The following is a 22,293-nucleotide window of genomic DNA, read 5'->3' on the forward strand; positions in this document are numbered from 1 at the left end:
AGTTGCAGTAGTGTATTAAGATTTCATTTACCCTTTAGAGCACTGACAAAAGGCTTCTAGCTAATTTCAGAAATACCAGAATAACATCAAGGAATGATACAAATTTTGGTGATTCAAATAAACATTAAAATAGCTTCCTGGTGAGTAGAGGATATCCACATTTGGCGTAAATAATACTGCCTCAACCTGGGAGAGCTAAGCCTCCACAAATAGCTTGTTATTGAGTAACGTGTTAGAAAATGTTTGTAATCGCTAAGATCAATAATGAAGGTACTTTAACTCAGAAGCTGAACTAGCCTTATAGAAGACAACTTATTCATTGCATTTGCACTCCAAATTCTTTCTTCCAGTGGTTATTGCAGTTTGTGTAACAAAGACTTGATGCTGTACATTGATTTTACGACAGGGAAAATATAGCTAAATGTTACATGCTGAATAGCAAAGAAGCATAATAATCTGGGCTGTGTTGTCTTGACTGTCATTGTTTCCTCAATACGCTGGACAATTCCTGTAGTTAAGCTGAAAGTAACTACATAGAAATCTAAAAGGTGGCAAAGTTCAGTCTATTGAAATTACATTTGCTAATTTTGTTGTTCATACATCATATACCGAGTATAATTTTCAAGTTGGAGCATTATCTCATTTTGCAAGGCTTAGTCTTAATTGATTTTGTAAAAAAAAATGTACTGGAACTGAAAGTTTTATGCATTGTAAATTCCACATATTAAAATTGGTCAAAGCTGAGCAGAAGGTATATTTCTCACTGTAGCTATCTGATATCTTGAGAACCTTTGACAAAAAATTATCTCGAACATCCTTTGGTCCTTTACAGAATTAGGCATGACAATAAGAGCTTTTCATAAGCATTATTCTGCAAATCACTTAAAATATCCTGTTTAGAAAAAGCAAGCCTGGGTTCCTTTTAGTTTGTTATATGACTATTTTATTAAACTATAAACCTCCTTATTTTGTCCTAATAATAAGTCACTCGGATAAATGTTAATCCTGTGATATTCTGGGGTCTGCCGTGTGATAAATGTCACAAAGGGAATGGGCATGGGTAACTTGGGTCAGTGCTTGCATTTTTGGAGTCAGTGTAGGATTTGTATGCCTGCAAATTTGTGTGGGTATATGGAGGGTCAATCAAATTTGAAAGCAGGAATAGTATGAACAAAATGCACTTTCAAGATCGGCATCTTCCGTCCAGAACCCATCCCACTGCCTGATATTTCTTGGTCAATAACATTGTTTTTCCCTTAGCGTATCTGCTTTCTTTCGCTCCCATTCACAATATACCTTGGTTTGTTTTTATGCTCAATTAATGAGTTTTTTAAAAGGCTTTGGACAATAGGATTAAAAATGCAATATGGTTCTCAAACTCTAAAAATATAATGGCTTCAACAATTGAAATAATTTAGACTTTGACTTGTACTGCTCTGTATTACAGATTTTTTTTCTTCTCCCCTTTTCACAGAGTATGATTTCTTCCATTGTGAACAGCACTTACTATGCAAATGTCTCAGCAGCAAAATGTCAGGAATTTGGAAGGTGGTATAAACATTTCAAGAAGGCAAAAGATATGATGGGTAAGCAAAAAAAAAAATAAAAATTTGCCATGATGGTGGATACATACCATTATGTGTCACATTGAGGTCTGTCACAGTCATATAAGAAGCCAGGTCCCTTCATGAGTAGATGTAGAAAGTACATGTATAGTGAAAGAATTCATTTAAATAAATATTTGCTATTGAAACAGCCAAACTGACTTGGGTTGCCAGAGATATAAAGCTGTCATTCTGTAAATCTACAGATCTTCTACCGCCTAGAATAATTGTTTAAAAAACCTGTTCCTGGAACTGTGACGGACTGATTTTTTTTAATGTATGTATTTTTTCTTGCTCTGGCTAATCTATATTTAAAGAAACAGGCTTCTATAACTATCAGTGCCTTCCAACAAGAATGCTCTAGATTTATAAATTCATACCTTTCTCTAACTTTGGGACTCTGATTTCCGTTCATTTTAACAAATAGTTGTGACAATTGTTTGCTTGTTGTAGTTAGCACCAGTAAATTACTGGAGGAAAAATCCATCGGGGGACATTTTAATTTTTTTATCTTTCTGTATTGTCCCTTTTTAGAACTTTTTCTTAAATTTGTTAACAAAATTTCAAACATTTTATGTCAGAAAATTTCTTATGTATTTTCCAACAGAATGAAGAAATTGGATGTCAATTTGGATTGAATTTTAAGCTTGACTTAGCTTTCAGTATTTGAAGCAAAATAATTCAACTACCAAAACAGGTTTCTTGCCTTCTATAGCTTAAGGCTGTAATGAAGACAATGCTTCACTTTTGTGATAATTGCTTGAATTACTGTTCCAAGTGAATGGCCCACTTGGGCTGATCTCTACTTTCTGCTAGTGAGAAAAGGCAGTTTCTTTCCCTTATCTGCTTTGTACCTTCTGTGCAACACCAAACCCTTCTTCTGAGACCATCAAAGGCAATGGTAGGACTTCACTTGGTTTCAGGTGGTCCGTATTTAAGGCTGCAGAGCATCTGCATAGAGGGATGACTTTCCACAGTATCTTCTTCCACCTCCATTGCTGCAGAGCTCCTTCATGAGACACCCTCAACAAAATCTCCCTTACATGACCTGCAAAAGCAGGTTCACCATCCGTTCATTTGACAGTGAAATCAGTGCCTAGAAAATGTGTGTGTATATTCCTGTGTAACCTAATGCTGGGGGCAGAGACTGTGCTCCCCGCAAAGCCACACGGTCGAGGAGAAGCAGCTGAGGCAATTATCCCACGTTATGGGCACCAAACCACTCAGCAGAACAACCTGCTTGCCCGTGATAAGGCAGAGGGGGAAGGCAGGGCTGTGGGTGGGAATCCAGGTGCCGATTTCTTCTTCCAACTCTCATCTCTGTGAAGGAAAGGGTGATCTTACACTGAATGACTGTGAGCAAAGATGATAATTACTATGAAAAGCTCAAACACTGACTTTTTTCTTAAAAAATAAGTCTTACTAGCATTAGAAAAGAATTGTCACACTTTTGTGAAGATAGGGGAGTTTTGGTTTTTAAATAAAGCATATTTTTGTAAAGCTATTTCCAGACCAGCATTGCTAAAGCTCTAGAACTGAAATTGTTTAAAATGAAAAAGTGATATACATTGATAAAAAAGAGACTTCTTTTTATCAGCCTAGATTTATTTTGTATTGTCTTATCATGCATAAGAAGGGAGCTGGAAGAACTCTTGTAGTTTAAAAAACTGTGTTGTTAATTAAAAAGGAGGGTGTGTCAAGGCAGATGAGTTAATATAAGAAAAAATATAACCATGTTGCAAGTCACTGAAAAAAAACCATGCATACATGGTTGCAAGATAAAGCAGCCCATCTGTGTAATTTACATAAATTATACTAGTTCCTAGCAGTCCCATACAATTGATGCAGCATCTAGAAATTAGCAGAGCATAGGGAGGTCCACATGCCACCCTGCTTGTTACAGATTTCCAGTGGCTGGGAACTGCAGATGCAGGGACACCAGAGGAGGAACCAATCAGTCACTAGGGACTTCTTTCTTTGATCAGGGTGTCCTGCTTACCCTTTGTGCAGACACTTTTTATGTTTCACTTGCATCTTCTGCAGGGCACAGAGTGGTTTCCATCTCTTGTCTTTGCCCCTGTCTAGTTTCTTGTTGCCTTGTTTGAAGTCCCCTGCAACCATAGCTGTGGGGATGTGCTCTGCAGCCACACATTCATGGCTTGGTTGTGTTGCTCTTTTGCAAAAGTCTCAGGAAGTTTGCCATACGTGATTTCCAGCATATGGGCTTGCCTCTGATGCTTTGCTGGTTCCCCCAAGGACCCAGTGACCATGAGCAGTTTGTTGGATATATATAATATTCACTACATCATCATTTGTAGGTAAATTTTGAAGGCATATAACCACAACAGCAATGTTATGGGCTTGCTGATCTAGGCAGGAGAGTACAGTAAGCTTGACCCTGAATACACCATTTTGTATTTATTTTTGTTAGCACGTCTTGCAAGGAACATGGAGTTCGTGATTTTAAGTCTTATGTTGGCTTTTTCAATGTTTCTTTTCCACCGTAGTTGAGATGGATAGCCTTTCTGAACTATCCCAGCAAGGTGCCAACCATGTCAACTTCGGTCAGCAGCCGGTCCCAGGGAACACAGCCGAACAGCCTCCATCCCCTGTTCAGCTTTCTCATGGTAGTCAACCATCAGTTCGGACCCCGCTTCCAAATCTGCACCCTGGACTTGTATCTACTCCCATTAGCCCTCAGCTGGTAAATCAGCAGCTGGTAATGGCCCAGTTGCTGAACCAGCAGTATGCAGTGAACAGACTTCTAGCCCAGCAGTCCTTAAACCAACAGTACTTGAACCACCCTCCTCCTGTCAGTAGATCCATGAACAAGCCGTTGGAGCAGCAGGTCTCAACAAACACAGAGGTGTCTTCCGAAATCTACCAGTGGGTCCGTGATGAACTGAAACGAGCAGGAATCTCACAGGCAGTGTTTGCACGTGTGGCTTTTAACCGAACTCAGGTCAGTTGTCTTTTTTCTTATTTTTTTTTTTTAAATCTACAAGTCTCTTCTTTCTCTCTCTACTTAGTAATTATCACCTTTTGAGTCTCTCTTCTCATTTCTACCTTGTCGCTTAGTTCCTGTGAAGAAACTGCTTCCTTGCAGGACCGATGTCCATGTTGATACTGTACAGAAACCTTCAGTGATTGATTTGTGGAAATAAGTGCTGTTCTTACAGACACCTTGGTTCCTCTCCAGTTGGGATGGTTTATCAATAGCTGAATCTTCCCCGGAAAGGAAATGAACAGCTTTATGCAGAAACAAGTCACTTAAGAGATTGCCTTTATTGTTGCAAAGGTGTACACGTATTGACCACATGCATGCACTGAACAACCTGTCTTCTTTCACAGGTTATGCCAGAGATGGTCTTTTATTCTTGTTTGGATTTATTTTTATTATTTTCTAGTGAAAATCTTAATAACATCTTTTCAGGCTTCTGAAAAGATTAAAAAAAATGCTTTATTTTTAGATCATCTACTCTTCTCATGTATTTTTATAGTTTGTTGCAAAATCAGTAATTGCTGAGATTGCCAATGTCCACGTCAGAACATGTACTTCAGCTCTTCAGTGCAGAAAAAATTAGCCCTAGCAAAGCTGATAAGTAGCACTAAAATGTGTTATTTTTTACACCTGTTTTAGAAGCTAACCCTGTTATAATTTATTCTGCTCTATGAATTTAACTTAATGCCATGTTGCATGGAATTTAATCAAGCAGAAATTATGGAAGAAATGTCAGTATATCCAATGCAAATAATAAGATCTTAAAATTTTAGAAGTCTGTTCTGACAGAAAATAAAATAGGAATTTTTTTTAATAGGGAATATTTTAAAACTACAGAGGTGAATTTGCTTCAGATTCTACATTTTTAAACTTCAGGAACAAGTACTTGTCCTTTGTGGACTATAGTAAAAAAAAACCAAACTAAACTATAATTTGGGTTTCTCTTGAAATGTTGATATTTCTCCTTCCGTAGCTGAGAGAATAAAAATTCTGTTTCAAATGTGCTGATATCATGGTTTGAATCAACGTGTCATTCATAATTGTTCTGAATTATTATCAGCTTAAATTTTTTTACATTCTCCTTTAGCTAAAAGAAAAAGCAGGCATGGTGTGAATTCTCTGTAGAGCTCTGTGTGTGTGTCTTTCCTCTTAACAGCAGAGGAGATTTTCGATATCTGTGTCTTCATACCAAATTTCGTGGCATACATGAACTCATTAAAGGAATCCTAATGTAAGTTAGGCTCAGACATGTCAGTAGTTATGTTTACAAATAAATAACATAGAGTTTTGCTTAATACAGTGTTTGACTAAAATATTGAAATAATAATAGTAGCTTCAAGTTACTGTAGCTCGCAGCTACCATCTTAACTGGGCAAAAAGCTGAACAAATAATTCAGAAAATAAGCAGTTTATTAGATATTTACTTTTTTCTCGGACTTGCCTAAAAGCAGGTTGTTTTCTCTGAACTTCCTCCGCTCTCCAAAGTTATTTGTTCAAGGTTTGTCACCTGGTTTTACATACAGCTTTTGGACTCTATTGTTTGCATGAGAACAGTATTTGTTACCTTAAATACAAGGACAATTACTTCCGACTTGACAGTGAATTTATACGACACAGCATAGAGGATGCTCTTGATATGTGATGAATGCAACTGTAGAACTAGGTTTCTAGTGCATATACCGATTCCTGATTACTACATATTTTTCTTACTACAGATGTTATTAAATATTTGTTTAAAGTTCAATTCTTCCACAGAGGTTGAAGTTAACCAGCTTGGTAAAATGAGCTCAAAGTGACCCAAAACTGTGAGGAAGCCCCAAAATGAACATTGAAAAACAAATCCCATGAAGAGACATGAAATATATATGTTATGTATTTTGGCAATTTTCAACCAAATCTACTTGAAACACAGAGTAGTATCCCTATAGTAGTAGAAAGTGGTATCCCTATATCCTACAAATTGTGTTGGCCAATCAAATTAGTATTTGTGGTTAGCTACATAATGCCTCTCAGTATGTATTACATATTATGGCAAATGTAGGGGACAGAAAGGAAAAATACTAGGAGCCTAGACAATATTAGCTTCAGCGTTGCCAGGAAATACCTCCGCATACTTCTACTATGAAGTGAAGACTCATTGAAATCCAAGGGAGTTTGTTGTAGGCAACTTTCACTTTTGCAAACCTGCAAACTGTTACTTGTACCCACAGTAACAGCTAATGTCCAAGTCTAAATTAAGGTAAAGGTACCTGTGATTCATATAAGAAAGAATTTAAATTTGTTTTCCTTGCTGTACTTCAGAATTTATTTCAGGTTATTCACAGATATGTCACATTTAACTAAAATTAGGGAAGTACTTTAATAACTGATGATATTTAGATATTATTTTCTAATATTGATGTAGTACCTTTTGGCCTTCTTTTTTTTCACTAAAGCAAGTGAAAATGCTTGTTTAAATTCATCTACTGTTTTCTGAGATAAAAAAGCTAACTCAGGCTTACCACTGACATTTTTGAAACTGTCATAAGCATAGTTGAGCCGTGTCCAGGGACCATATCATGCCATCAGTTTGTGAAGGCAGAAGATCTCGGTGAAATTGGTTACGAGTTCTGTGCAAAAAAATCTGATGTTGAGATACGGTCTCAGATGAGAGGAGAGATTTTCTTCTAGCGTAAAAGCTAAGAAGGGAAGTGAACTATAAATTAAGAGTAATTTAGCTGAATGTTTTGGCCATAGAAATGAACTTTGGTGGAATTTTCTGAAGACATTGGCACCTTGTGTTTTACAGACTTGTGCTCTGCAATATGAATACAGATTTTGATGGTGGTGGTGGGAAGGGAGACTTCTACCAGCTTAGTGTGGTCATTCAGCACTTGGCCCTGATTATCAAGAAGTTTTTATTTGGGGGCAAAAATGTTGACTAGAAATATTTCTACTTCTTCCCATCTCAAAGGAAAATTACTTCTGAAAAATAGGTTGTCCTTTTTAATTATCACCTACTTGTAAGGCAGAAAAAACCCTCAGCCACACCTAAGAAACCTGAAAGGGAGTTCTTAAGCCTTCTTGGATAACTTCCCCTCTACCCTTAACTTCAAAATGGTAGTTTCAAAAATGTGTAGCTCTTGGAAAATGCCTTGCAAATTTAAATCGAAGAGTCCAGAGATCTATAACTTGAATGAGAATAAGCGTCAGTACAGGCACAATAGAACAATTGTAGCGGGTTTGGAGGGTAGAGCGGTTTTGGAGGGTGGAGCACCTCTCCCCACAAGAAAGTTCACAGTGGTCCTTCTAGGAAGGATTCAGAGTGCAGTGAGGTCTGAAGTTTTATTTGTCCTTCAGCAGTTGCGATTCCACCTCACTGGCTGCAAAGAAACAGATTGAATCCTGTTAGCACTTCTTTGTAGTGCACCATGGAAAAGTTTGTCAAATTAGGATTTATGCTAGCAGATCTGAGTTTCACCTCAAGCATGGCTACCAAATATGTCTACTGGTCTCTCTGTTTGCTAGGTTAATTTTGGTAAGTTGAGCTGCTTATGTTTCAGTTACTGTTTGACCAGACTAATGAACGTAATATTTTTTTTCCGGCTGATATCAGCACACTGTGCAGACACCTCCCCTCTACTAAATGAGCGAGTTCGGTTTTTTCCCCATGCTGTGTTGGCCAGAAAATGACATTTGCTATCAGCTCACTGGCGTGGGTGGCATAGAGCAGTCATGGGGTGACAGCGCTAGTGCATCAGGGCACCCTCCCAAAGGATAGTGCCCCACGCCAGTCTCTGTTGCAGCCTCTCATCCATCAGAAGGGAGGCTCAGCTTGCCCCTGCAAATCTGCAGTTGACAGAGTAGAGAATCTCCCAGTTTTTATTCTTCTTGAGAGAGCTGGAGTGGAGCATCGGTGTTTGTTCAGCTGAACCACCTTCAGAGCCCTAAACAAATAAACAAACTCCTCTCCTCTGCCATTTCTGTTGTGAGTTTGTAAATGTAAGTATGAGTCAGGAAACGGAAAGCTTGGGTTCCCACAGGCAGGTCTGACATTTGACATGAAGGCGTAGCTTCACCTGGTGCATGGGAGGGTGACATGTATGTACTGAACAAGTAAGGAATTGTGTTAGTCATGGTTGTGGTTGGAACTGTCACTTGGGGCTGCCTGTCTCTATTTGTGTACACTTTCAGCCATAACATTTGTTGTATGAACTCAGATGCTGGTGTGTGGAGGTGACCTCTCAGCTCCATCTTCATGAAAGGAGGGGGAGTGCTTTTTGCTGCTTTTGCCATGTCTGACTATTGTAATTTTTCTCCTTCCCACCAGTGACAGTTTTTCATCTCAAGATTTGTCAGTACTTCTCAATGTTTTTGCCAAATACCTTTTCTCCTCCCCTCCCTTCTACTTTACCCTCATGCTTGTTTAAAATATTAACTGCCAGGATACATTGCCTTTCGTTCATGTATAATGCCTTTTCTCATACGTGAAAACTTCTGTGTGTTTAGCACTGTGCTCATACTAATTCTGGGCAACTGCTGTTTTGAGGGAGAACACTCGGATGCAGCAAACCGCTCCACGTAATTTTAAAACAAAATCTAAGTGTACAGAAACCACCTTCTCAGGCACTTTTTTTCCTTCCACTTTGTCTTTGGCATACTTTATTTTCCAGTAAAATGAAAAATGAAGATGGATTATTCAGAATTGATAACAGTAATGGACCATCATGTAATGTTTTATTGAATTTGAGTTCTGTAAATTATGTGGTAGAGAGAAATTTGCCTGCTTAAGTATAACAGAAATTGCCACTGTATTCATATAATTCTTCGTAGTGTAATTTAAGAAAAAGCACACTATCCATATCACTATTGAATAAAAGGTAAGAAGGTGCTATTACACTATCATGACAGCTCTCCTCTTCCTTCTAAGCGACATAGATAAATGTGTCTGCTCATAACTAACTTGGCAGCGATCCAGGCTTGTGGGTGGAGCTTGTGAATAATCTTCCACCTGGACATGGGATGGGAGCACCCTGCAACGGAGAGGGATAGTGTTCAGGGATGTTCTGTATGTTTTGGGAAGGTTTGGGCAAATTGCATTTTTCTTCTGTGGGCTTTGAAGTTCTGTCAGGCTGATAATATCTATTTGAATCAGTGATTACGTTCAAAGAGGAGACAAACTGGAGGCCCGACAGGCAGTGGTTTTGTTCATATTGGCAGGCGCTTTCATTTATCTCCAGTTTTAAAGAATTCATAATTAGCTTTTGAAAGCCCTGATAATATTTATTGAACATTTTTGTGCAATTAGTAGTGAATTATACTTGTCATGATGTTGTGTAAACTTTCTTTTTTCCACTGGGACCCGGTAACATTTTAAAAAAATATATTTCCAGTGTGAAAAAAATACAAGAGAGGAACAGAGAGGAGGACTAACCCTGAACCATTTAGAATCTCTCTAAAACAGCATTTAACTTTTATACTACTTGAGGTGCAATATCAGAGATCACACCGAGACTTGTGTCTTGGCAAATGAGCACAAGCCTGGTAAAACAAACAGTAAATCTCTGCATGTCAGCGTGGGGCAGGATGTGAGAGCTTGTTTCCTTTCTAGGATTTTACCATTTTACATCTTGTATAACAATCTTTAGCTGAAATTTTGTGCTTAGAAAATCAAAGCAGTAGCAATGAAGTAATATTTGAAGCAGCCAAACTGTATTATAAGACTTTGCCTGCACCTGGTACTACACCTTATTCTTCATGTTGTTTTCTCCACATATTCTGACCTTTAGGTTCAAAGCTTCTAGAAGCAAGTACCTCCTTCTTGCCTCCTCTCCTCTCCTCTCCTCTCCTCTCCTCTCCTCTCCTCTCCTCTCCTCTCCTCTCCTCTCCTCTCCTCTCCTCTCCTCTCCTCTCCTCTCCTCTCCTCTCCTCTCCTCTCCTCTCCTCTCCTCTCCTCTCCTCTCCTCTCCTCTCCTCTCCTCTCCTCTCCTCTCCTCTCCTCTCCTCTCCTCTCCTCTCCTCTCCTCTCCCTCTCTCCTCTCCCTCTATCCTCTCTGCTCTGCTCCCAGCTCATGCAGAGATGTGGGAAGGAAAAGGGAATGAATACTTAACAGCATTTTTGATCACCAAAGGTGTCTTGCAGCAATGGTTATACTGACAAACACAGGAAAATTTAAAAGCAAAACAAAACAATTTTCTTTGGTTACTTATTTCACTGAAGGGGGAAAGTTTACAGGAAAACCAGACTTTTCTGCTTTTTTTTAGCTGCCCGCTATGTGGCAAAGGCTTATACGAGCAAATGTCTTCTCTTATCAGCTAAACTACTTTTCAAGGACATTTTCTGTAGCTGATGGTGGGCTAGCTGTTAGTAAGGAGTCTCCCTTCCTGCCAGTGATTGGTCCACTTGAGTTTAGTTTTCCTCTCTTCTTTTTAATCCTGGTATGGTTGTTTTCACCACAGTAGCAGTCAGAAATCACATGTGTTTACAACTCCATTATACATCCTGTGCTCTGCAGGCAGCTTTGCCTTGTCTCCAGTGGCACAAAATCATTTTTGGCCTCCCTTGGAGGATGGGTCATCTAATACTACCATTGACAAAAAATAGTAACTGTCAGTTTGAGTACTCAGAACTTAAAAAAAAGAAAAGGCAGACAAAAATTTAATTTCCATATTTGCTAAAAAGTAAATTTATTATTAAAGTAATCATTAAGAAAAAATTTAAAACTTATACTCCACCCAAATGTCACTGTGTCTGTAACTCATTTATTTACCTTCTGAGAAGTTTCTGCCTGGATATCAGAAAAGCGTGGTAAGAAAGTATCACCCAGGATTAGTATTTTTTCAAATCCTACTCTAAACTGTTTTTCATGCTTAGTGCTGGAAAGACTGTTTGTGTTTTCCATCTCATATCTCTCTCATGTGTGCAGGCACATGAGGACCACACTGACACCAGCATAGTGGTTGGCACCTCTGTCCTCATTACCCCTGAGAGTTGGAGGGGCAGTGGAGCAAATGCAGAGCTCAGAGCTGCACTGTGAGGGCTCTGATAGGGCACAGCTATCTGAGAGCATCGCCTTTGCAGCAGCACCTTTGTAAAGTGCTTTTGCCCAGTAGGATAGAAACTTTGAGAGAGATGACAATTTCCATAGGTGCTGTGGGCACCGGGCTTCCCTACAGAGGAAGCTGATATTTGGGCTGTAGCTTTCTGTTGCACTCTCTTAGGAGTGCATATATTGAGTCAGGATTGTCTCTCTTTGTTAGTTTTACCTTTTTTATTGCCTGCCTGCCTTCCTCCTTCCCTCCATTCACTGCTCTCTTGCACCAAATAACTTACAACAGTTCGTTAAGAAAAGGAACGTTGGGTTGTGTTATCAAAACCACGTTCCCTTGTTACACTAGAAATAAAAACCTATCACACCAACCCTCTCCTTGTGCCAGCATGGCAACAGCATTTATTCTAAAAAGAAGTTCACACTTGCTTTTGCAAAATTTCATTTTCTTACCATCACCTTGTTATTTGAAGGGAATAGGAGTGATTTGTACATGCAATGTATTTAAAAGGAGAATTTGACAGGGAAGATTCCAAGAGCCTGTTGAAATTAAAGTTCTAGTTGCACTCACAGTTTTGTAAATATTTCATCTTTCAGAGTAATTAGGTGCCCCAGACTGCCAGGCTTGCTGCATTCCTGAGAACCAAGATGAAATGATTACATAGGAAACCTGGTGTGGTGGTTTGCACAAGCCACTGGCAGCTTGCTGTCATCTGCAGCTTGCCCATCTCTGGCTCGCTGCTATGGATGCCCTGTCTACTGTTTTCCTCAGTGCTTGCTTTTCTTCATCATTGCTGGACTCTGAAAGTGGTTAAAGGACAGCAATGGTAAATGGACTTAGTAAATTCTACCTGCACAGCTGGTGCTCAAATAAATAGTCCAGAAAATGGACTAGGTGAGGTTTAATGTTGTCCTGGAGAGGAGAGGAGGATGGTGGGAGGAGAAGGAGGACGAAGGAGAGGGACCATCCAACAGTGAGTTTTCTCACTTCTTAAACTCCAATATACAACTCACAAAATAAAATATTAGCATAAAAAGACATGGGCCTGAGTCAGTTAAGCAGTGCTTTAAGAGCATTGAGTCTATTGTCTCAGATTATTTGTGAAATACCACTTACTTTCAAGGAGCTGCAAGTTGCTAGAAACGTGAAAAGTGATTTTTTCAGATTGGCTCTGCATTTTTTTTCTGGGAAGCCTGAGAACACCCCAGTGTCATGCCTCTGGACTGTCTGTATTCCACTTATTCTTAACATCTTGTGATTGTCCGTAGACTGTGAAAGATTTCATGGGAAGTTAAGCCAGTAAAAGGAAGGGGACCTATCAGGCAGATTCAGTTTATGTTGTATGTAAAACAGATGCTTAATAAAATTAAGGACAATTGAGCCTCTCTGCTGTCTGAAATTCCTTTAATATATTCCTGTGTGGAGTGAATTTGCTGCTCTCACGTCTCAGCTCAGTGGAAAAGAAGAAAGAGGGCTGATAAACAGTGGCTTAAGCAGAGCATAGTTTTACAAGCACTTACCTAGGCTAACTCTCCAGCCTATTTTTTTCTTCCCTCTCTACAGGGCTTGCTCTCAGAAATCCTCCGAAAGGAAGAGGATCCCAAGACTGCCTCGCAGTCCCTACTGGTAAACCTGCGGGCTATGCAGAACTTCTTGCAGCTGCCAGAAGCTGAACGAGATCGAATTTACCAGGATGAAAGGGAAAGGAGCTTGAACGCAGCCTCTGCAATGGGCCCCGCACCTCTCATAAGCACACCGCCTAGCCGGCCTCCACAAGTAAACCAATCTCTCTGTCTTTGAGATTTGCTCGTTGTGTTCTTTTGATGTCCTGCTGGGTGACAGGAAAAGAAAACTTTTACTGTTGCATATTTTTAACACTGGTAGAATCGATATTTGCAGTGCATATCAGAAATTAAACTTAAGAAATATAATGAATGATAGTAGCAGTTTATTACTACTTGTTTTCTAGTTTTAAGATAAGTTCTGTCCATTAAGGCCCCTACAGAGTTATCGCCCAGCTTTACTGAGCCTGGAAGGTGCTGCCTTTTAGCTATCTTTCTTTCCTGTAATTCTCAGGTGCTGTTTTTAATGTTAGAGGTTCAAACGGGGATTTTGAAGCATTTGAACCATTAAACTGAATGGGAATGAAATCAGAATTATGAGAACATTGTATTGCCTTAAAAGTTATCTTCCAGAAAAGTATCAGGTAAAACTAAAAGGATGGGGGAAAGAAGAGTCCGTTGTGAATTGCTGAGAGCACTTTAATCGGGCTGAGCTACTGACAACTGGATAACATGACAGACTCGCTATATCTGTCGCTCTGAAAGATTTGAATATGTTCATTCAAACTTGTTTAGTATCTGTGCAAATGGAAACTCCTATTGATTTCTGTCAAATCTAGCGGGACTATTCATTTTACTCTCCCAAAATTATAAAATTTGATAGAGTATGATCCAGCAATTCAGTGGCGTAGTCCTTGTGTCTTTCAGGGTGACTCTGAGGCTGGTTTTAGGTGCGTGAGAAATACAGATACGAGCCATAAGAATGCATAGGATTCCCGCAAAGAGGAAATGCAGATGTGAATGAAACACTCAAAAAAACCTGTATATTTTCTGAAATACTCTATATTGCTGTGGCTCAGGGTTGTACTTATGCAAGGACAAAAGAAACTGATCTGCAGATGTGTGAGAATCATGCTGTACACACAGTCTATATTTGTTATACAAAGCAAAGCTTTGGAATTGTGCAAATTTGGTGTAGGTTGACTATATAAAAGCAGAGTAGTTTTTTCTAACCAGGCTTAGACGTGTAGCTATGACTATATTCCATACCCATTCTGAGTGCCAGAAATTCCTCAAGATTATTTTTTAAGTTTTCCTGCAGCTAAGGGATACTGAGGGCCGTGCTAAAGTAATGAATAACAAAATTGTAGGAAAAAGGAGGACAAAAGGCCATTTGACCTGCTGCACTACTTTTCACGAGGATAGAAAAAAAATTCAGCAGAAAGAACAGACTGTGTTAATGGTCTAGTTTTGTTATCATTAGCTGAGTTTAGTCTGTGAAATCCACTATAGATACTCTTGAAGATAAAGGATGAGAATCTATTTACCTAGTAATGCTTTAGGGGAAAATAGTTATATATAGATAACTGTGTTTAAAATAACATTTGAGTTTGGTTTAATATCTGTACCTGCTCCCACAGCCCAGGTAATTCAGAGCAAAGGCTAACCCTCCTTCGTAACTTATCTCTTTCTGCCAAGGTAATGTCTCACTCTTGTCTCAAGTGGTCTTGGGCAATTTCACAGCTAAAGAACAGAGTTAATTACAGGACCTACCAGAAGGGTAGCAAGTCAGAGGTAGTCCTTGTATTGGTTTAAATTCACACTTTAAACTGTATAAATCCATATAGGAAGAAAGTGAGAGTTATGGGGTTTCTTAACTGACAAAACATACTGTAAGTACAAATTTAGGGGTTGAGGTGGGGGTCTGTCTGTCTCTACTGTGCTCTTGTTCACAATTACATTTCATCTTTTTAATGGGAGTCAAGAGTATAGTTAACCTAATTGTGACAGTTCAAAATGGAAACAGCATACAGTTTTGGTTTTAATTTCCAAAAGGAAAAATGGTTTAACAAGGAAACCTTATAAACTAATGCTTGAGGTGTACAGAACAAACCAGTTGTAGTTGTTCCATCGTTCTCTGTTGTTCAGCAAAAGATAGGCACTTTACCTAGTGGAGGAACCAAGGATGTGAAAACCTCCGAGTTGGGATTCTGCGCAACCTTTTTATATATTGCCAGAATTGCCCGTGTATAAACGTGTCGAGCACTTGCTACCTGCTACTAGGTGTTCAGAGCCCTAAGTTTGAAAACTGAAATATCCGTGTTGATATCAGAAGCACAATACTTAATGCTAGATATACTAATGTAATTATTCTAGTTGTTGCACTGGCAATTATAATGTTACAAATCATAGCAGAAATAAATTATAGTCAGGATACTGCAAAATTATTAATGCAAACTACTACTCTGATACACCCCAAATGTCCACAGTTCATTGAATATTTGGTATGAAGGAAATAAAACTACTAGTGTCCTTACTGCTAAATTTATTATAAACAGTTATTTAAAACTCACTATACAGGAATAGAGCATAATATTTTTCTAGCTTAGCTGTGAGCTTCTTGGATAACTAGTGAAAGACCAAGCAGACCGTTTATCCTTACAACAGAATTTACACAAGAGCTAACATATTTAATATTGAATCTTTAGACCAGTGTAACATTTGAAACAATTAAACTACGAAACCATGAAAAATGGGAGCTAATATGCCACACATGAAGGTTTATTTTGCAATTGCAAGTTATCAGTTTCGGAAGGATGTGAAAATAAACATCCTGAAAAGGATCTATTTTGCATTTTCGTGTTGCCAACTGGTGGCCAGACAGTAGAGCAGACTTAACCATTTAGCAGCTGAGCTTATTCTACGTGACTTTTGCATATTGTTGCATATAAAAACAGAAAGTGTGACCTTGGAGATCTGATAGGATAGTAGGAACTCACCAAGCATTAACCCTGGTACCTGACTTAGAGGGAACTGTGTTGGATTAATCTCATTTTTACAGCATTCTTACTAGTTGCTACTTGAGCTGATTCGGGATTGTTTCCAATTCTTTTTTGAAAACCTTTAAGAAGCTCTTTGTCCCCCTACTTCTTCCTTTCTCTCTAACTTAAAAAAAAAAAAAAAAAGCAAAATCTTGCCTTTTTTTTAAATTTATTTTTTATTGAAGTCATTAGTTTCTAATGCGTGAGCTTTTGGGATACGTGCATAGCCCTCTAAGCTAGTCAAGTTGTAAAGTCTGCTACTATCTTCCACATTGACTGACTGAGCCTGAGGAGACGGTGTCTACAAGAATTTTTCCCTTGAATGTTGTTCATTTTGCCACCTCCTGGGGGAGAAGCCTGTCTGTCAGGCTCTTTCCTGGGGCAGTGGAGTTTATAAATATTAGCACCTCCATCAGGTAGGTACTGCATGGAGACATAGTTTAACCTCTTCAACCTAGAAGAAAGAAAAAGGATCCTTTCTTGTTCTTTTTCTTTCATTATTTTTTTTTCTCCTCTTCAACACCTTCATCTTGCAGATCCCCCAATAGAGTTCCTTTCTGAGTATCCCTAAGTCACGTTCAGAGGATGAGTGTATTACACCTGGTATGGGAATGAGAGGATGTGGAATAGTTCAGGGACACCGAAGCTATGAAGCTATGTTCAGGGTATATAGAGTTCCCCTGGGAAATACTAGGGATGCCCTCTACCTCTCAACAAGGTGATTTGGGGTGTAGGAGGAAGAGGAATCTCTCCTCTTTAATACTGCTTGGGAGCAGGATGGAGACAGGCGACTAAGTCACAGATTTTCCAAATTATTCTGGTTAAAGCTTGTTAGCCATCCTGCAGTTATGAACACTTCCTTCTCAGGACAAGTGATCTCCCTTCCAGCAGAGCTGAGGAAGAAATCCTTCTCACTACCCATATTCTCCAAAGAATATTCATGCTAACTCTTGAGGCCCATCATCGTCTTGTGTGAAAACAAGAGTACATGTAATGTCAAGAGCACAATATAATTTTAACAAGGCAGTGTTTTAAGAAGTATCCAGAAATCTTGCATGAGTCATGATTCAAGGTACTCAATTGACAAAAACCTTCCTTTTCATAAATATAGTCCTGGCTTCTCTCTAGATGAATTACAATTCTGTCATGCTAAACCAATATCAGTGTTGGTGGGGAGGTTCGGATGTCACTCTTGAAAGACTGGTTTTGAGGAGGACAATGCTTTGCTGGTGTTAGTGAGCCTCCATTGCAAGAAGCTTTGGATAACACCAGCTCCTGTGAACACTGACAGTGGAGCCCTGGAGTTAAAACACACATGCGTGCCATACATCACCACCGGCAAAAATGTTTATTTTTAAGTTTGCAAAATTTGAGATTTAGGTTGATAGTCTTTGAACCAAGTTGCATTTTAATGAAAGTGAAACTGAACAAAATAAATGCAAACCTCTCAGCGCCCCCCCAGAAACCACTATGGAGGAGAATTAATGGAAACCCTCACACTTAACTATAACTACACTGCCAGGCGCCACTGTAATAATGGAGTAGTAAACCTTGTCCTGATAAAAGCTGTTCTGAAAGCAACAGCATTTATTGTACCTCCTGTGCTATTTGCAGAGCAGAGCTGAAAAGTAGTTTGTTTTGCCTGGAATGAACTACTTTATGAATTTTAATGCACGATGTAATATTAAAAGCTAAACCAGGATTAAAGAAGATTTTTGTTCCCAAGCTAAAACAGTACTTATGAGAATGTGTTATAAAAGATTTTTTGTGTGTTTCAGTTTCAATGGGGAAGAAATGAGCTTCCATGTTTGTGGAGACCTCTTCAGACTGATTATTCCTTCTTTAGCAACCTGTCCTTTGTTTAGGAAAATTGAATTAATCCAGAACTTCTTGCTACTGTAATCAGTCTTATTTGATGAGGGATTATATCTGGGCAGGTCAGGAGGGGAGGGATATATTCTTTTTTTTTATTTTATTTTTTTATTTTCCAAGTATTTTCAAAAGACTGAATTGATTTGCAGTAGGAAGATGACCAAAAGAATTTCTGATTCAGTGTGTTACATTTGTAAAATATTGCTCTCCCGTTCAGTTAGTGTTTGCAAGATTTGATTACTGTCCAAAAAAATTAGCTGATATATGATTTCTTTCCTAAACAGAAAACGTGGCTGTAAGTGTGGGTGAGGTGGGAGGTTGTGCTTAAGTGTGGATGAGATGAGAGATTATGTTTTGTTTTGTTTTTCTCTCCAAAATGAATACTTTTCCCACCTCCTCTCCCAAGTCTTGAAGTTGCATCGTTGAGGGCTTTTTTGTTTTCTGTTGGGTTTTTTTGAGGAGGAGGGTGTTTTTTCAACCCAGCTTCAAACAGCCTCTGTCTTGAACTCAATTCTAAATTCAACACAACAGCCTAGATGCTTGCTATGTATAAATTATGAAACAGTTTTATGTATGGATATTCTCCAAGAGGTTAATTAGCATTATTAGATGGAATTCATCAGACCAGAGCAGACCAATGGTCCGTCTAGTCCAGCCACAATCTATACCTGATCTTTGAAGAGAAATTATAAAGAGGTGGAGAAAGAATTTTTATACTTGGCCAATGATGTAACTTGGAGAGGGAGAGGGTATGGCTGTGAACAACTCTTGGTATTCCCCAAACCCATCATTTTGTAACTTTAAGACTTTTATTCTCCTGAAGCAGTTTGGGCTAATATGGCTTTTTGATGCAGATACTATTGTTTTCTGTTGCTCACTTCCTAATTCAATATCAGCAGAAGGCAATAGGACTTGTTTGGTTGTTTTTTTGTCTGTCTTAACCTCAGTGACATATTAGATACTGTTGAGTTTGTTGTGCCTATATAAAGAAAGATGTGACTTGCCAGCTAGAATGATCATTTTCATATGCATATCTGTATTAAACTGGACATTGAAAATTATGGACCAAGACGCGCAGTTTAAATTACATCTCTAATATGGTGTGCCAGGCTTGGGTTTTGAATATCTGGTTGTTCACAGCTAAAGAAGTGGTCTATGAAGTACTGCTAACAACATGAAGCTCTCTTTCAAAGCTGTGAACAACCAGCCCAAAACCAGCTTCCCAAAAGATACTGTGGACTTATGTATGCTAGGTGAATACCTTCAGCTTCTCATCTTCCCCTTAGGACCCTCAAAGATTAGTTACAAGTTAGAAGTATTTATTTGGAAAGGACTGAAATAACTTTGCCAAAATTTAAACTCGAAGTCCAAGGCATATTGACAAAGCCATCACTTTTTCATTTTTTTTTAATTTAGCTTAGTCTGATTTTTACATGCGAACAGAGAAGGCTTTCTCCAGTTGCATATTTAACATCTGTATTGGTTGACAGTTATCTTTTAGCAAGTCCTTTTCATTTAAAGGTTATAAAATTGCTGCAGATTCTGTAATTTTCAAATGGTTTCACTGTGTGGTGTTCAGGAAGTGCACCTGCTCTTGTGTCCCTGGGCTGATTTGCCCAGTGTGAGGCATGCGTTTTCCTGCTCTTCAGTGGGAGGTTTGTGGTGCTGCTCGTCATGCTGCCCATTACCAGGTGTCTCAAATGTTTTTTGGCCATCCTCTATTGCAGTGTCGCCTATAAAATATCGCACTGCAGAAAAGGAAGTGCTTCACTCTCCAGGTCACGACTACAAAATACCAGTTGTACCAGTTTTTATCAGATGAAAGCAAGTCATGTGATGAAGTGTATGCCACATTCTGGGGTTTTACTTAATTTCCCTTTTTATTTAGGACTCATGTTTCAGACACCAGAACATGCTAATACCTAGCAGAAGAAAGCAGGTGGAAGTGTGTGTATAGACTCCTCGTTCTTGCTGGGATTTCACCCCTTGCAGCTAATGGCCATTTGTTAGCATAGCTACTGAAAAGCCTGTTAGACAAATCAGGCTCAGCAGAAGTGGCATGTGCTCCCAGTTTCTGGACTAGATTATTTTATTTTAAAAGCACTATGGAGGATAGTTAACACAAATTGAGTGTGACATTTCTAGGAAAAAATGGGCTGATGATTTGCCTAAGTATGTCTCTTACCCAAACCCTTTGACTCTCAGATCATGAGATCTGTGACTTATGAGAGCTCCTAGAGAGTGAGATTAGAAGGTGAATTATCATGTTGTCATGATTTTCCTTTGAACCTCGAAGGATTTTAGAGCATAGGAAGATGCCGACTTGCACTGGATTAAACTGATAGTGGAGGTGTGGTTTTAGACACATATTTAAGAGTAGTTGAATCACCCTCTGAAAGTGCCAAGCTCTGTCCATTAGATTTAAAGGTAGCCTGAATGCTATCTTAGACTAGACATGTAACTTCTCATTTGATGAAAGTAATTCAGCTCTCAACAAGCTCAATATGAACCAGCAGGCTTTCATCAAAAAGGTTTGATTTTGCATCATCACCTTGTGAGTTCTTGCAGAAATGCAGTCTTTCTCTGGTCGTCTTTAGGATTAATGGTCTACTGGGTCCGCTAATCTTGGTCAAAGACTGCAAGGAGTAGCTGGAAAGATGTTATCCTTGACTATTGAGAATATTGTAGGATAAGCTAAGTACCTGCTGATTTTTTGGACCTCTCAACTGATATTGCAGAAACTGCACTTTTAACCTTGGTGGGATGAATCTTAGTGTTGAAATGCAACTTCCATCATTTCCAGAGGATGAAGAAAAGAGTAGTCTTCTGCACATCCTGTCACTACTGATGTATTTTTTGTTGTTTTCCTTAATGCTGCAGGTGCAGCATAGAAGTGGTAGTGTGATCATTCTGATTTGTTTTCATGTTATTTTTTTTAAGCTAGGCTGCAAGAAGAATAAATATTTGATGTATGTAAGTGAAATACAGCTAGAATTAATAGTTTTTAAAAAGCCCTACTTTGATTTCATGAATGAGTGGTTAAAATATGCATTATTCTAAATTATCGCTTTCTTAAAAACACCTTAAGAATTAAACTGATAAGATAATATTTTACAACTTAAATCTAAAGCCACAACTTTTCTACATTATCATGCATTTGAGTATACTGGGCATAAGACATGAATCAAAATGTATCTGTCAGGTTACTATTTCATTAGAGGTGCTTTTATGCTGCACTTACAATTTTCACTTAATTTGCGTGGGGTGAAGAAATCATGTAAGGATTCACAAGTCTCTACAAGACTGACAGGTTTCCACCTGATTTGTTTTATTACATTGAAATTCACAGTGGTCAGTTAATGGTAACTCATATTTCAGATGCATTCACCTGTTACAATAATGCTGAATTTTCTTGTTTCCCAGTTGCCTGAACCACAGATAACTTATAATGTTAAATCTCTGAAAAGCTGAAAGAATATCAGAGGCAGATTGAATAAAAGGAATAAAATGGAAAAGAAGAACTACACGGGGAGGGAAAGAGAGGAAAATAACTTTTTCATAATGAAAAATGTCTCATAAAATGTATTTTTCTAGGTCAAAACTGCTACTATTGCAACAGAGAGGAATGGAAAAACAGAAAATAATTCCATGAACATTAATGCTTCCATTTATGATGAGATTCAGCAGGAAATGAAGAGAGCTAAGGTGTCTCAAGCACTGTTTGCAAAGGTTGCAGCAACCAAAAGCCAGGTAAAGTTCTCAGGGCATAATGGCCTACCTCTCCTTTGTGATTATTTCCACTCTGCGCCTGCCCCCCACCCCTCCCCGGTTTTGATCTGTTTCTGTGTGAGTTACAACAAGCGACCGGGTTAGCATACCAGGCTGGTACCGCGATTCAGACGTCCTTGCTGAGTCCAAAAGTAATCTCTGGTTACGCTTGACAAGGCAGTCTTGAGAAGCAGCCTCCCTCCCTCTTCCCCACCAGTGACGTGCCTTTGCTGCATGCCTGAGGGCTCAGAAAGCATGAGGTTCATCACTTCTTAGCTGGCACGGTTGTGGCAAAAACTGTGGGCGAGCTCTTTTTATTGTTGCTGAATTCATCTAGAGGCTTTGGTGTTTTGCAGTTACATGTGCTGGAACGAGGAACGGCGGGGTTCTGACTTTTCTGAAAATATTTAGTCAGA

At 38.8% G+C, this 22,293-nt stretch overlaps 1 protein-coding gene across 8 annotated transcripts in view; it reads left to right on the top strand.

Annotated features, from left to right (window-relative positions):
* Window positions 1-22,293, top strand: part of SATB1 (SATB homeobox 1) — a 92,040-nt gene that overhangs the window by 43,100 nt on the left and 26,647 nt on the right. For all 8 annotated transcript variants that reach the window (XM_054057512.1, XM_054057517.1, XM_054057519.1 and 5 more), the window contains 4 exons: window positions 1,475-1,586; window positions 4,112-4,566; window positions 13,198-13,410; window positions 21,704-21,859. In XM_054057512.1, the coding sequence (XP_053913487.1) occupies window positions 1,475-1,586; window positions 4,112-4,566; window positions 13,198-13,410; window positions 21,704-21,859 (936 nt within the window). The remainder of the gene's footprint in view (window positions 1-1,474; window positions 1,587-4,111; window positions 4,567-13,197; window positions 13,411-21,703; window positions 21,860-22,293) is intronic.

This window comes from Cuculus canorus, chromosome 2 (assembly GCF_017976375.1).
Source record: "Cuculus canorus isolate bCucCan1 chromosome 2, bCucCan1.pri, whole genome shotgun sequence".
Taxonomy (NCBI): Eukaryota; Metazoa; Chordata; class Aves; order Cuculiformes; family Cuculidae; genus Cuculus; species Cuculus canorus.